Here is a 13,796-nt window from a genome sequence, read left to right as displayed (position 1 = left end):
TTGTTGGAAGCTGTGCTGATTTTGACACCCCTATCACTGTGTGCTTTAAACTAGAGAAGATTGCGTGTGGTTCATCTCAGGTTTTTTTGTTGTGTGTGTGTGTGTGTTGGTTTTTTTTTTTTTCTTCTCCTACAATGTGGTCAAAGCTTGCTTGGGTGGTTTTATGAAATTCCTCTTTCTCAAGAGTACTCCTCAAGGTGATATTTGGTGGCAAATGTGGTGAGCTAAATGGTGTTAACAAATTTTGCAAGTGGGAAAGCTTTTGCACTTTTGCAGGCATAAGCCAGTTAAACTCAAATTGTTCGAGTACAGGAGGCCTTGTTGACTTTTAAATATTCCCTGCTTTGTAATAATTTTTGAAGGTCAATACTCTCTGTTGTTGTTTTCTCAATAACTTTTACTGCTGGCTCAAAAGAGTAATTGTTACTTAGCTCTTCAGCATCTACCACTACATTTTTACTTTGATCTCCTACCTCTTGGCAGTGGGACTCTGCAACATGCTTGCAATGGCTTCAGGAAGTTCCCATAAGAACACGTTGTGCAATAGATCCCGTTAGCTTTTTTGTCAAGTGACCATTTTTAAATAAGAAAAGTTTGTGTAGAAATGTTCAGAGGCATTTTTCATACTACAGTTTTTTAATTTTTAAAGTTAAACCTAGGTTTTCTTACTGGAGATAACTTAATGAAATGCCAGCTGCCTCCAAATCTTCACATGTCCGCTTTGTAATTTGTAACTGTCGTTAATTTCTATCTTGTCCAAGCACTGTATGGAGGTTGACTGCAGTTTCTTGTAAACTTTGCTTCTACTGAGTGTCATTCAGCATTACAATAGCTGCAACTTTGAAAAGAACAAGACTGTGACCTCAGATATTTAGGAATATAGCTTGTGACACTAGTGGGTAAAAACTTGGACGTGAGTTTTAAAATTGGCAGTTGAAGGGGGAATTGGTTTACATTTAGTTTTGTGGCAGTGTGCAGAGATTGGATTGGTGGCAATTAGCCCTTTGCATTGTTTAAGCTACAGCTCTCACTAATCTAAAACCCCATTGTTTCAGGTTGCATAATATAATGTATAAAATGTATTTACACGAGTGGTAATTGCCTGATGCTTCTCATGTGATGTTTAAGACCACTTGCTTGACAGCCCTCATTCCTACTGCCACGTGTTAGTAGCTCAGTGAAGAGCAGCAGTGATACAAGCATCTGTAGGCCAAATAGATGAGCAAATGACTTTTTCTTTTTTTTTTTTTTGTATGTGTAGCTTTAAAAGCAGGAACTGTACCTGGGCTTGGTAGTGTTGGTTATGTGGCAGCATGACAAATGCAAGGTAGGGTTGACTAAGCTGGCATTTTATTGCATTTGCAGCAGCAGCAGTGCAGGGTTGCAATGAGGAAGAAGGGAGGCTAGTGGGGTGTCTCTCCTCTCAAAACCTGTAATGTTGTGACAGCTTCCTTGACTACATTTGCATTGCTGTGACTGCAGAGTTGTTCGAGGGTTTCTTTAATCTTGTCCTCTTCTATTTCTTGTCTCAGATCACCTGAATTGGAGATGAAATGGTGACTTTTAGTGATGTGCCATGGCATAGTGACTCCCAATAACTGCTGTAAGATAAGTTTGGAGTGCTTGCTGTTTAAAATGAACTGCTTTAATTTAAACAAATTTCTCTCAATAGATACCCTTTCAGCCATTGAAAGTCTTGAACCAGTTAAGATGTTGTTTTCTCCTGTTTGACTTCCAAGAAGTGACTGAACAGAGGAAAAGTACTTTGGTGAAAATATAATATAGGACAAGTTCCAGCATTCTTTTGCCTGTAGGCTTTCTGTTAGCCTTTCATATTAATAAGACACAACTCCTAATGTTAGTCTATAAAGTACTATGTATATGGACCTCTGGAAGAAGTCTTAAATCACATTAATTGTGTCAATACTCTGTGGTAGCACTGAAGGATGCAAATGCTTATTCCTATTCCAATATCTGAATGGCTACAGGGAAAAAATAGAGTACTACAAAATCCAGCTTGTCTGCCAATATAAGGTAGCTCCAGGATTTGAAAAGCAGCTCCCTGTGTGGCAGATCCTTGCTTGAGCACAATCATTATTTTCAACTTATATGATATATATATTAAGATGTGAGAAAATGGCATGAGGTCTTTGGACTCCTGGTTTCAGGGTGTTTTTTTCAGTTAGTGCCACATATCCAGGATGAGTCTGATCTTGCTTGAAGCATTTTAAGTCTGCCCTAACCATGGAGTGAGAATCTGAAAGCATATCCTTCATACGTTTTACTAAAAGTTGCTGTGCAAAGACAGCATTGCTAAACCCGCTGTTTTAGCTCGGCTTCTAGTTTACTTACAGCATAGGGAGAACAAATGCATGCCTGCCTGTGGAAGATAACACAGACTCTTTATTTCTTTGAACACAAAAATACTGGGGTACATACAGGACCTGGGACTGCCAGACACTTGTGCATGGTGAATTTGGACAAAGATGCCTTTATTCCAAGGCTCTAATTCTGCTGTTTCATGACTTGATTATGCCACTGACTCACTGGAATAAAGCCTTTCTTTTTTTATTCAGCTGATGGTTTAATCAACTTTCCAAAAACAAAGAAGCTACTTGACTGGGATTGTTGGTGATCAATAAAGAATGAACCTCTTGAATATCTTTTACTACTCACTGACTGTAACATCACAAGCAGCACATTTTGGTAACAGAAAACACTTGTCTTTGCCACAAACTCCCATCTTTTCATCACAGACAACTTAAAATTATGTTACCTGAATTAAGAAGACTGCACAAAAGACCCATTGAATTATATTTCACCTCAGGACTTGTATTATCATCTTGTAGAAGTTTGTGTAAGCTTTGAACTAACTGTGATTCTTTAAAAGATTCTTCAAGGGTTTCTGAAAAATAAGTAAACAAATACATGAGCTGTTACCTGAGAAGAAGCTAGAAAGTGAACATGCTTGCTTTTTTTTAAATAAAATCCCTGACTGGCCTTATTTCAAATTGGCTTTACGCTGATGTCTTGTGCATCTGTTTTCTGTACTGGAGAATTACTGTATTTTCTGTAGTGTTTCTTTGCTGGCCTCATTCTGGAAGACAGAACATGTATACTATAGACTGTATAAAATAACCTCATCATAGATAAAACTTTGTGATGATCAGTGCTGGAAGAGTTGGTTCACATTAGTTACCCAACTGAGTTTGAGAGCTTTATTGGTGGACCAAGCAGTGAAATGGGTGCTTTACTGTCTTGCTTTGTTGGTACAAGAAATTGCAAGTTGATAGTTCTTTTCAATTTATCTCTTGATGTATGTAGATTTGTGGTGAAAATCTTTATTGTAATAAATTGAGACCCATTTTCAAACGTGATCAGTCATACATGGGAAAAAAAAAAAAAACTGGGAAAAAATTATACTCAATCTCTGAAAATAAGCCCAGTAAAAGTAGCTAGAACCTTCAGTTTTTCACTTTTTTCATTTGCAGCTTCTTATAAGGCCCTTTTATCTGTGTTTCTGCTTTGTCTCTTGCATTCAATTATCTGTCTTCTGAAGATTATTTCCTCCACTTTTAGGCTTCACTGACTATTCAAGTCCAGAGTTTATCCTTAATTTTGTGTTCATTTAGACTTTTTCATCTCTTTCTCTAGTCTTTCATCTTTACTTCTGCGCTTTGTGTGTGTAGGTTTCTAGCATCGTACCATGCAACTTAAGGTTGTCCCTGTCCAGACAGCTTGATCATTTGACTCTACCCTAAATCTTCAGGCAATTCTTGAAGCCTGTTGCTTTTGTGATCTTCTGGATGGCTGACCTTTATTTCATGCTGAAGAGCTAAATCTAGACAAGAAATACGCTTTATCTTCCATGTTATGTAGAATTAACAGCATGACAGAGTTTCTTTGTAACTGAAGATCTTGCATAGCTCTAATACTTTTAGCAGAAAAAAAATACCTAAATCGATTGCAGATGCTATTGCCAAGGCATTCAGAGCCTCATTCTGCATGGCAGCGTGTTTACTTGTTGTCATGGAAACCAGATGCTTCACTCCTTGCGCCTCCTGGATGGCTCTGACCACTTCCTGTTAAAGCAAAGGTAAAATATCACAGACGGAAATCTTTACAAATAAAATAGAATGAAGAGAGAAATGAGATTATACTCTTCAGCCTTTGAAGAGATGGAAAATTATTTGCCTGGTGCAATGCAAATTGATGATATTTGGAGACTAGAGATAACATTGCTTTTGGCGTTGATCATTCATGTCTGCTTAGAGGTGGTCTGTTTTGGAATATCAATACTTACAATTATGAATGTGCATATCTATAAGAAAAATACGTGTTTTGTCTTGGTATTGAGGCAGACTAGGGGAGGTTTTACTGTGAACTTTCATGTTTTTAACAATAAAGCTGTGTGTGCTGTTTAACACTGCACACCTAGCTGTATCAACAAGCTTTAAAAAGATTTGAGAAAGATAGAAAGTAGAAACATATCAGACCAATAGTAGTCATACTTGGGATCTGTTGTGATGCATGATGGATGCTAGCAGCCGATTTGCTTCTCCATGAATGCCGGTGTGGTCGTTGGCATCGCACCACTGCACAAGTCTGTTGAGCAGCATGGGGTCTTGGCCCAAGATTTCAGCTGCGTCGGCTGAGGAGAAAAGCATCATCAGGAGACATTCAAAATTAGACCTTGCAATGTTTCTGTCAAAGAATTGTGAGTATAGAACTCGGTATGCTTTAAAAGCTGTAACTAAAGTGTTGGGCTTTTAAAGGATCTTAGAGATCTTTACCTGAGGAATGCTAGTTGTGTTAGGTCTATCAGAAGACCTTACTTTGCTCTTTACCTCCAAGAGCTGCCCTATCTAAGGGGCTGCTGGAGCAGGGCTTGAAATGAACAGCTTCATATCTTTGAAAGCAGATATTCTGTTGCTATACTGAAGTCTTCATGACGAGTGTCCCTTTCCTGTTTGGTTTCTTGCATTTGCTCTTTGAGCCCTGCACAAATGTAATCATGGGCTCCTCGGAGCCTGTTCTGGTTGAGTGCACTTGGTAGTGGTAATAATTACTGTTGGTAGCAGGTGGGAAGCTAAGTCTTGGTACAGAATTGCAGCATGTCTGTAATTGCATGTCTCAAGAATGTGTGGTGAACTGTGTATTGGGCATCATCAACATTTCCCAGTGTTTGGAGGAGCCTTATAATTAGGACTCCTGAAACACAAGGGAATGCAATCTTAAAACTTGCTAGAAGTATTAATCTGTGGCTGACATCTGGAAAAACCCTCACTAGATTGAACTTTTTCTAAGAAGTGGAACTCTAGTGATATGCTATGGTTTAAATCTTGTTGCTGTTAAGGGAGACTACTCCCCAAAATCTTAAAAGTTCAACAGCAGAAGGGATTTAAGTCATGCTCTTTAAATATTGCATCAGTCTCACACATGGTTCTGTGTGAATCTTATTGCAGTTTAATAATGCATCTTTAAAGTGCTGTGGATCAAAAGTGACTAACTGTTGGAAAGTGATTTCCTAAGCCAAAGAAAAATGCAGTTAAGGGTGCTGAAGGCTGACATACTCTATTTTAACCAAATATGTTAAGCAAGGGTTCAGTCCGGAGAAAATCCTGGTAGACGCTGCTTCAGTGATTTCAGTTAGTTGATTCTGTTCAGTACTTAAGACTGAAATTCTACATCTTGATTCAACTGGAATATTCTTCTAAGTGAGGAGTACTAGGAGAAAGATAAGAAAGTAGTAATGTGCAAACTTAATGTGCCTTTTTGTAGGAACTGAGTGTTCGCCCATTTGGCTTTGAGCACAAAAGAGCTGGTTTTGTAAACTGCCAAAGTGCTGGTTCCATGTGTTCCGTTTGATCGTGAACTGAGGATATAAATGCACAGCACTTCCAGTTAGGCAACAGATGTAGCAACTGAGAGGCAAGAGTAGTCACCAGACAGGTGCTAACTTTGGGTGTAGAAATACCCTGTTTGCAAAATTACACTGTGGCTGCAAGAATTAATTCAAATTTAGGGGTCTCATGTAGTTATTTGTAATTAAGGGGTTTTCTTGTTGACTTAATTTTGGTCATATTGAGTCCTGTCCCATGTCCGCCCCCTACCTCTTGGTGCTGGAGGACCAGAGCAGATGAGCATGAAATGTGCATTGGGTGCTCCAAAGGAGGAAAGGTGTGGTAGAGGCCTTCATGGGAAGTGTACATTCCCTGAGAAAGGCTATAAAGGGTCTGTGAGCTTTTCCCAATCTTTCTGCTTTTCCAATCTCTTTAAATAGTTCCAGGCCTGAAAGAAAGTAACCGGGGAGATCCCTGCTTTTGGAAGCAAATTCAGAAAGGGAAAAATGTGGGGGGAAAGTCTGCGTGGTTTTAAGATACTGGGAAGTTTTGTGTCTCAGAGCTTTGCTGAAGCAAAGACTTGAGGAAGAACCACCATTAACACATGGAACGGAAGGGATAGTTTTAGCTGATAGGGGCATCACCCTGGTCCTGTTTGTAGCCTAGTTGAACATCTTTGTTTTGAGTTGAGTTACTTGTTGTCGCAGAACCACCTGCATATTACCTCCTTTTGTTTCTGGGTCAGATGTTACATAGATGTTACATGTTAGTCTGAGGAGATTACGGTAATCCAGTTAAATACAGTAAGCTGGAACTTGTAAGAGGGTGGTGAGTGGAACCTCAGCCTGAGGCTTGTTCAGCGAAAGCACCCTGAAGCAGTCTCATAGGGACTTCCTGATGTCTACCAGCAATAGAGCTCTTTGAGATAAAATCTAATTAGTTATTCTTAACAGGAACAGGAGGACCTTTTAATTTACAAAACACCAGATTTGAATGAACTGTGTGCATAATCTGAAAGTCCTTTGCCCGTTGAAGTGCACAAATTCTTTTGCTCAGAAGCAAAACAGTGGATTTTCTCCTGCCTCTCTCCATCCCAGCTCCCTGTGATTGTTTCATATTCTCCTTTTTTTTTTTTTTTTTTTTCCTGTTGATTTGCTTTCCTGTGACTTGGCACTGCAAAGCCTCAGCCTGACTCTTTTTCCATCAAACTCATGCCTTGCTGGTGTATCTCTGGTAGAAAACACTTTTGGTTTAGGCCTTTGCCGTTTTTCACTGGCTACTGCAGACTCTTCCATTTAGTTTGTTTCTCATCTGTCTGTGAGGGTGCCTGGGTCAGTATGGAAGGCTTGCAGCCCCTAGCAATCATCTCTGTTGGAACCTCTCCAGGCTGAATGGAATTAGGTTAGCGGGACACTTAGCCTGTAATCTCCTTCACATCCGTTGTATTGCAGGAGGAGGGGAGCATGTAGTTGACATCATGAAACATTGGCAATTCCTTACCTTGACCATCTGCTAACATCCGTAGTGTCCCAAGAAGTTTAAGCTGCACAGGAGGCACCTCTGATCTTAGAAGTACCTGAATCCGTTCTGCCACACCTTCCTCTAGCACTTGAACCTTGTTAACAACTAGAAAATGGAAAAAAGAATGTGAATGTGAAGCTCAGTGACTACACATGTGAAAAATGTAGATAGGACATAACTGTTGTTCAGAATTTTATGCTCTGTTATGCTCTTAGCAAAAGGTCTAACATGTTAGAGAAATTGGAAATGAAGTTAGGACTACCAAACTGTTTAGGCTCCTTCTGAGCTAAAAACTTCCTAGGAATTGCTGTTACTATACTCTGGTTACTTTTGATCTCAGCTATGCCCTGAACGAAGTACTTAAGAGGATAAGCACAGCATTGTTTCTCTTTGTTTTTCTAGTTGTAATAGATTATCCATCTACTCACCCACTCACATGAGCAAGGCTTTCCTGTGCTTGCTCATTTTAACTGAACTAGGTGGCAGAAGTCATTTACGTAACCATTTCCTGAGAATGAATTTTGGTTTCATATTTGAGCTTACTGATCCCCTGTTGTTCACGCCTTTGTTTCTGTACTTCCCTCTCCTAATTCTTGCATCTTTCCTCCAGTTGTTAATGCAGTAATCCCTGGTGATAATCAGAAGCTTGTCTGGAAAGAATCCTAATGCTTCTTAACTGGGCTACCGAAAGCCGCTTCCTCCAGAGGAATTTTCCTCCCATCTTCTTCATGTCCTGTTGTTTAGGTTTTGGTTTGTTGGTTTTTTTTTTGAGGGGGTGGGGTGGTGGCATGGCAGTGAAATTAGGGAGATAACTGTTCTATCTCTTCCTCCTATGGGGCAAATTGGGAAGTAGACACTGTTAAGTAAATTGCTCTTAATGTCCTTGACTGGTTCCATTCACTTAGAGCAGCATAACGACTTTTTTCAATTCTTTTATAAGCACCTATTCTCTTTTAAGATTGCTCTTGAATTGAAGACTTCCCCTGTGTACCTTTGTAAGTATTAGCCCATATTAATTTAATTTTATGATTTATTTGGATTTGCACTCAGTCTTTTTTTTTGTTTGGTGTTCGGTTTTTTTTCCAGGTAGCAGACTGTATTGTTGAAAGTGATAGAATTTCTGTATCTATAGAGCAATGTATTATCATGAAGGAATGTCTTACAGCTTCCCTGTTATGAAATTTTTATCAATTGATGAGCAAAAGTGTGGTGCAGAAATAGCATTTTAAGTGCCTACATTGCCTACATACTTAGAAAGATCTAAAATAGTTTGTAACACACTTGAACAGAACAAATAACCAAAATAGACTCCATATTGATACATTGATATTTTATAATTCAGAGCTTAGCCTTTGCAAGTACAGCTGCAAAGAACATGAAGATGTACTGGTAACTCTGTAACAGGCAATGATAGAGGGATGAAGTTGTAGGCCGCAACCACATTTTTCTGGAGTTCTGGGACCTATCATCTTTGCAGATCATCTGCATTCATTGCTTTGTTAAGGAGTTCCCAAGGAATGCTTGGGCTTGGCACTACAAAAAGCAGACCTTAGTATTTGTTGAGGAATGCGTTCTGTTTTGAGTTAGAATGTGATCATCTCTGCTTGTTTTCAAGGGAAACTACATCAAAATTATTATCTTTCAAATGAGATTAATAGGTTTCTTTGCTCCTTGTAATCATTGAATCCTATTGTACACATTACAGGAGGGAAGTCAATGAGAACTAAGTGGGAGCCCATGCCTAGGCTTATAGAAAAAAAAATCCTTCTTTTCATTCTAATAAAATTAGTCACATTTTGCCTACAAAACTACTCTCCAAGTTTCAGCTGGATGGCTTTCTGTGATTTTTCATGATTCTGTGATTATCTTCTAACAGCTCTATGTTAGGTTGTAATTGATGTAAGGTAGCTAGCATGCATGGTCAAGAAGCTGTATACTCTTAGCACCAAAAAGCAATTTGCACAGGCCTCTGTGTGCTGATGTGGATGGTGGTAGAACATCTCTTCACAGAAAAATAAAATACACATAGAAGCAGTGAGGGGCTTATGGTGTGAACGTTTATGAAAATACTGAGTAGAAAGATGTGACTGGCTATTGTGATCCAAAGGATGTGATGATCCTGTAAGCCAAACTAAATAAATTACTTGAAAGCATATAAAAAACCAGTTGAAAGCAATAAGTGAAGTTCTGAGGAGAGCTACCTGCAAGAAGAAATGAGTGTAACAGGCTTTAAAAGGAAGTAGCGGAGGCTAAGTAGCAACTAGTACATTCTGGGGCTCTCACTGTTCAAAGCAATGATTATAGCACACAAATTCAAGTTTTTGTTTTCACAAAATAATTTTGCTGTCACGCTCTTCTCTAGGGTACTGTAGAGCTGTGTAAGGACTGCGTTGCAGGGTAACGTACCGTTAAGTCTCTAGCAAAACGTGTCTGGCCTTTACATGGAAGCAGTAAATTTGCAATAAGAAGCAGCATAACTTTCTGACCTGTATTAACAAAATATCACAAGAGTAAAATCGTAGAATAGTTTGGATTGGAAGGAACCTTTTAAAGCTCATCCAGTCCAGCCCCCTTGCAATGAACAGGGACATCTTCAACTAGGTCAGGTTGCTCAGAGCTCCATCCAACCTGGTATTCTTGAATGTTTCCAGGGATGGGGTGTCTACCACCTCTCTGGGCAACCTGTGCCAGTGTCTCACCACCCTCATCATAAAAAATTTCTTCCTTATGTAGTCTAAATCTACCTCTTTCAGTTTAAAACCATTACCCCTTGTCCTGTCACAACAGATCCTGCTAAAAAGTCTGTCCCCATCTTTCTTACATGCCCCCTTTTAAGTACTGTAGTTTTTAAGCGTGTTACAAAAGCCAAATAATCAATGAATATTGGCTTTATAGGAGAGGAGCAGGTTGAGGAAATCCCTTCCAGTTGTGATGTGATAGCTCCACCCCATACACTGTAGTTTAAACTATAAACCTTATTCTGAATTTTTGTCTTGAACTGCTGTATACTGTTAATATGACAACATTTCATCAGCGGCCAATGAGATCACACTTTATTATATTTATACCTTTTATGTAGATGAGAAGTCCTGATGAATTATTCAAATATATATGTCTCTACAGGGGGAAAAATGGTCAGTTGCCCCTCAAAATACAAAGAACTGGAGTTGGTGACTTGGACAGAGCTGCACACATCTCCATTACATGACCTGTCTTTACAAAGAATTACAGTAAGTCAGTTGTCTTCAAACTCTGTACCTGGTATAGCAAGGTTTCGAAGTGCGCTGAGTGCAGCATGTTGAACAGAGATGTCCCCACTCTCTACATGCTTCTCCAAAAGATCTAGAAGCTGATCTATGACTCCCAGCTGTACCATTCGTACACAGTTGCCATCTGAAGAAAGAGGCAAAACCAAGCAGGTGAGCGAGATAAGAAACAGTGATAGACATTAATCATGCAGATTGAGAGCTTGAAGAATTCTTGCCTTGACTTTTCATGTCTTGATAAGATGGACACTGTAGCTTTTGCATTGTTTTTTACAACATCTCGAGAGATAAGTGGGCATCAGCCACTTGTGAACTGATGCTGAGACACCGTCTAGTAAAGCTGAGCTTGAGAGAGCTTTTTAGGGACAGTCACTGTCAAATTCAGGCCCATGTGTTTTCCCATCAATTTCTTCCTCAGTGCTGCTTTACTTTCCACTATATATGTAGTGGAATACTGGTGGCATTTTCCGTTTCTCCACAGGATAGCTTTAATAATCCAGTTTTGCTATTCTACTCGTTTAAGAGACTCTTGTGAGACCAAGGATCTTATCTAGCAAGGTGAGTGAGTGATTACTAGTTTTGTACTGCTGTTAATTCTTGTATTAATCAAAAATTTTTTCATTAACTAATCGTAAAAAGAATTGGGCCTAGGCTTTTCTTACCTGTTTTGAGAAACCCACTTTCTGAAATGAGAAGTTTTATTGTGTTGCACTCGTATGAAGCTAGGAAAATGAGTTGACTTAGAGAGTTCTGATCTATTTAATGCTGGTGAAAGTGATTTTTATGTTCCAAAGAACTACCATTTTTCCCAGTACGTGCTCTGCACTGTTTTGTCAACATATGTCTGTATCTTTCCCCCTGCCCAAGAACTTGATCTGCAGGGGTAACAGCCCTTTTGGTATCAGGAGGCATCTTAGCTCACCTTGATAGGAAATGAGAAAGCATTCTCCTAAAGAGCAAAAGAAAACCCTCCATATTACAGTTTGCAGCCTTCCTGAAGGAAGTGTTTTGAAGATGCCATCTGTCAAATATTTTCCTGTATTTTATTTTATGCAATTTATTATGCCTCAAATGGAGCGTTTTCCTGACACTGGCCATTTCCATATTGCTGTGCTGTTACCATGTGGGCGCTGTTTGTTAAAATGTGGCAAAAAAGTGTGAATGCTATATAGGAAGATCACATCTTCACCTGGAGTAAACAATTATCCATGTACCTATACAGACTTTGTGCAAATACAGAATCTGGCCAAAAGTAGCTTTAAGTGCTTCTCATGGTACTAACTGCTGCATGCCTAAGATGCACAGGCTTCTAAATTTTGTGTGTATACCACTTGAAAATGGGTCTAGTAATTTTAATGCCTTTGGTTTGAATATTATTTCTACCCCAAAGTAACAAACTCCTGAGTTGTCTTTTGAACTAATGCCTACTATTCCTTTAATCTCATAGCATTTCTGTTGTTAGCATATTTTTCCCATATATTACTGCATATGTTAAGTAAGAATTTGTCAAATGTTCATACAATCGAAGTGGATATTTTCATGATAGAACTGTAACTGAAATAGTTTGAACTCTGATCATGCAAAAATCTTTCTATAGTAATTTATGCTTATGTTTTCTAAAGCTGATGGGTTTGCTTGTGATTCTTCAGATGCTCTGTTGCCTGGTCCTAATCTTTAGAGATGAAAGTATATGGAAGAAATCACCCAGTCCTCTTTAGGAACAGGTTTTCTAGGAATAAATAATCTCTTTTGGTGTGACAAAATTCTACAGGCAAAATATTTTGATCTTCATGTAGACTAACCTTAACTGAACTTAATTTCTCTTCTCCCCCCACCTTTCAAACCAAAGAATGGTAGAGCATTTTTTCCTCTTGTAGTAAAGTGAGAATAGGCAGAAGCCATTAGTGGTTGCCTTGCTTTGATGGTCACAGAGCTCCAAACTGGTGTTCCCTCCTATGGATTTTTGCTTGTATAACAGCAGAACCTTGAATGTAATGGCTCATAGTTAAAGTCGGGTAGGAACAACCACTTTCATAGCTCAAAAGCTGTCTGTCGTCTTTTCACTGCCTCAGAAGACATATGATGTCGAGATCAGATTTCCATAGGATTTTTTTCCTCTTAGATTAAGGCCTGTGCATACATCAGTGGCATATATGGGGGCCTGAGAGCAATTACTCACTTTTTCCGCATGAACATATAATGGGGTTGTGGGGGAGGTGGAGGGAGAAGAGCGACAGGCAAAGCAAGCCATTCAGCTGAATACATTGAAGATAGCCAGTTTAAAGGCACCGAGGGCATGTCTCTGGCCTTTGTGGAACCATGGTGCACAGTGGGTGATTCAGAGCAAGGTATAAGACAAGGAAGAAAGGATGGGAGTGGGAAGGTGGAGAGCATGTATGATAGCTTGCTCTAAAAACAAGCAAAAAGCCCCCAACAAATTAAAAAAATGTCCAGATGCATTAGACTGACTAGCTAAATATTGAGACAGATGTGAGGGAATCTTCTATGATAACTAAGCACATATTAATGCAGAAAGTTGAGCAATGTTGAAAAAGTTCCTTTTTGTTAATTGAGTTTGAACCCAGTACAGTAGCTATCTGTGAGAAAGGACAGAAAACATGGTGGGGTATTGTCTGCTGACTGATTCGGCACAGCATGCCTTCCAGGAATCTGTGTTTCTCTCCACATAGTATTAAGGCTCATTGCTTCCTATAATTGGAAAGTGTAAAAGATGAAATGACTTATCTTGAGATTTCTTTTTTTCCCCTGATTTGTCTGAATAACCCTCCCTTCCTAAAGGTGACTTAAAATCTAAAACATCAATAACTGTGTGTTGTTTGTGGGTTTTTTTTGTTTCTAACAAATATTTGCTGTGAAACATTCCTAGAGTCTCGCCTCTAATAATATGTGATTGGGGGGGGGGGCGGGGGGAGAACAAACAACAAAAAACAACACAAAACAAAAAAAAACCCAACACAAAACCGCAAAACTCGCATGCCTAACTACCTCATTTTTCAGTATTATGTCCTTCAAACTGCTTCAATATCATTAGCATCTGTAACTTAAAGGTATGCGCATCTGCAGAAAAGCAAGAATGTTACCATTTCAGAGCCAGGTAGCAGTGAAACCTAATAGCATTGTTTTTTTTCTCCACTCACAAACACTG

General features: G+C 39.1%; 1 protein-coding gene across 1 annotated transcript in view; it reads right to left on the bottom strand.

The window, feature by feature from the left end:
* Window positions 1-269: 269 nt before the first annotated feature.
* Window positions 270-13,796, bottom strand: part of LOC102047268 (rap1 GTPase-GDP dissociation stimulator 1-like) — a 34,226-nt gene continuing 20,699 nt past the window's right edge. Inside the window, exons 8-13 of the mRNA XM_014286880.3 lie at window positions 10,623-10,757; window positions 7,344-7,469; window positions 4,512-4,651; window positions 3,956-4,082; window positions 2,777-2,905; window positions 270-1,537 (exon numbers count right to left, since the gene is read on the bottom strand). Coding sequence (XP_014142355.3) covers window positions 1,404-1,537; window positions 2,777-2,905; window positions 3,956-4,082; window positions 4,512-4,651; window positions 7,344-7,469; window positions 10,623-10,757 — 791 coding nt within the window. The 3' untranslated portion in view covers window positions 270-1,403. The remainder of the gene's footprint in view (window positions 1,538-2,776; window positions 2,906-3,955; window positions 4,083-4,511; window positions 4,652-7,343; window positions 7,470-10,622; window positions 10,758-13,796) is intronic.

This window comes from Falco cherrug, chromosome 9 (assembly GCF_023634085.1).
Source record: "Falco cherrug isolate bFalChe1 chromosome 9, bFalChe1.pri, whole genome shotgun sequence".
NCBI classification, from domain to species: domain Eukaryota; kingdom Metazoa; phylum Chordata; class Aves; order Falconiformes; family Falconidae; genus Falco; species Falco cherrug.
Note: the sequence above shows the minus strand (reverse complement) of the source record. Positions and strands in the feature narration are given on the sequence as shown.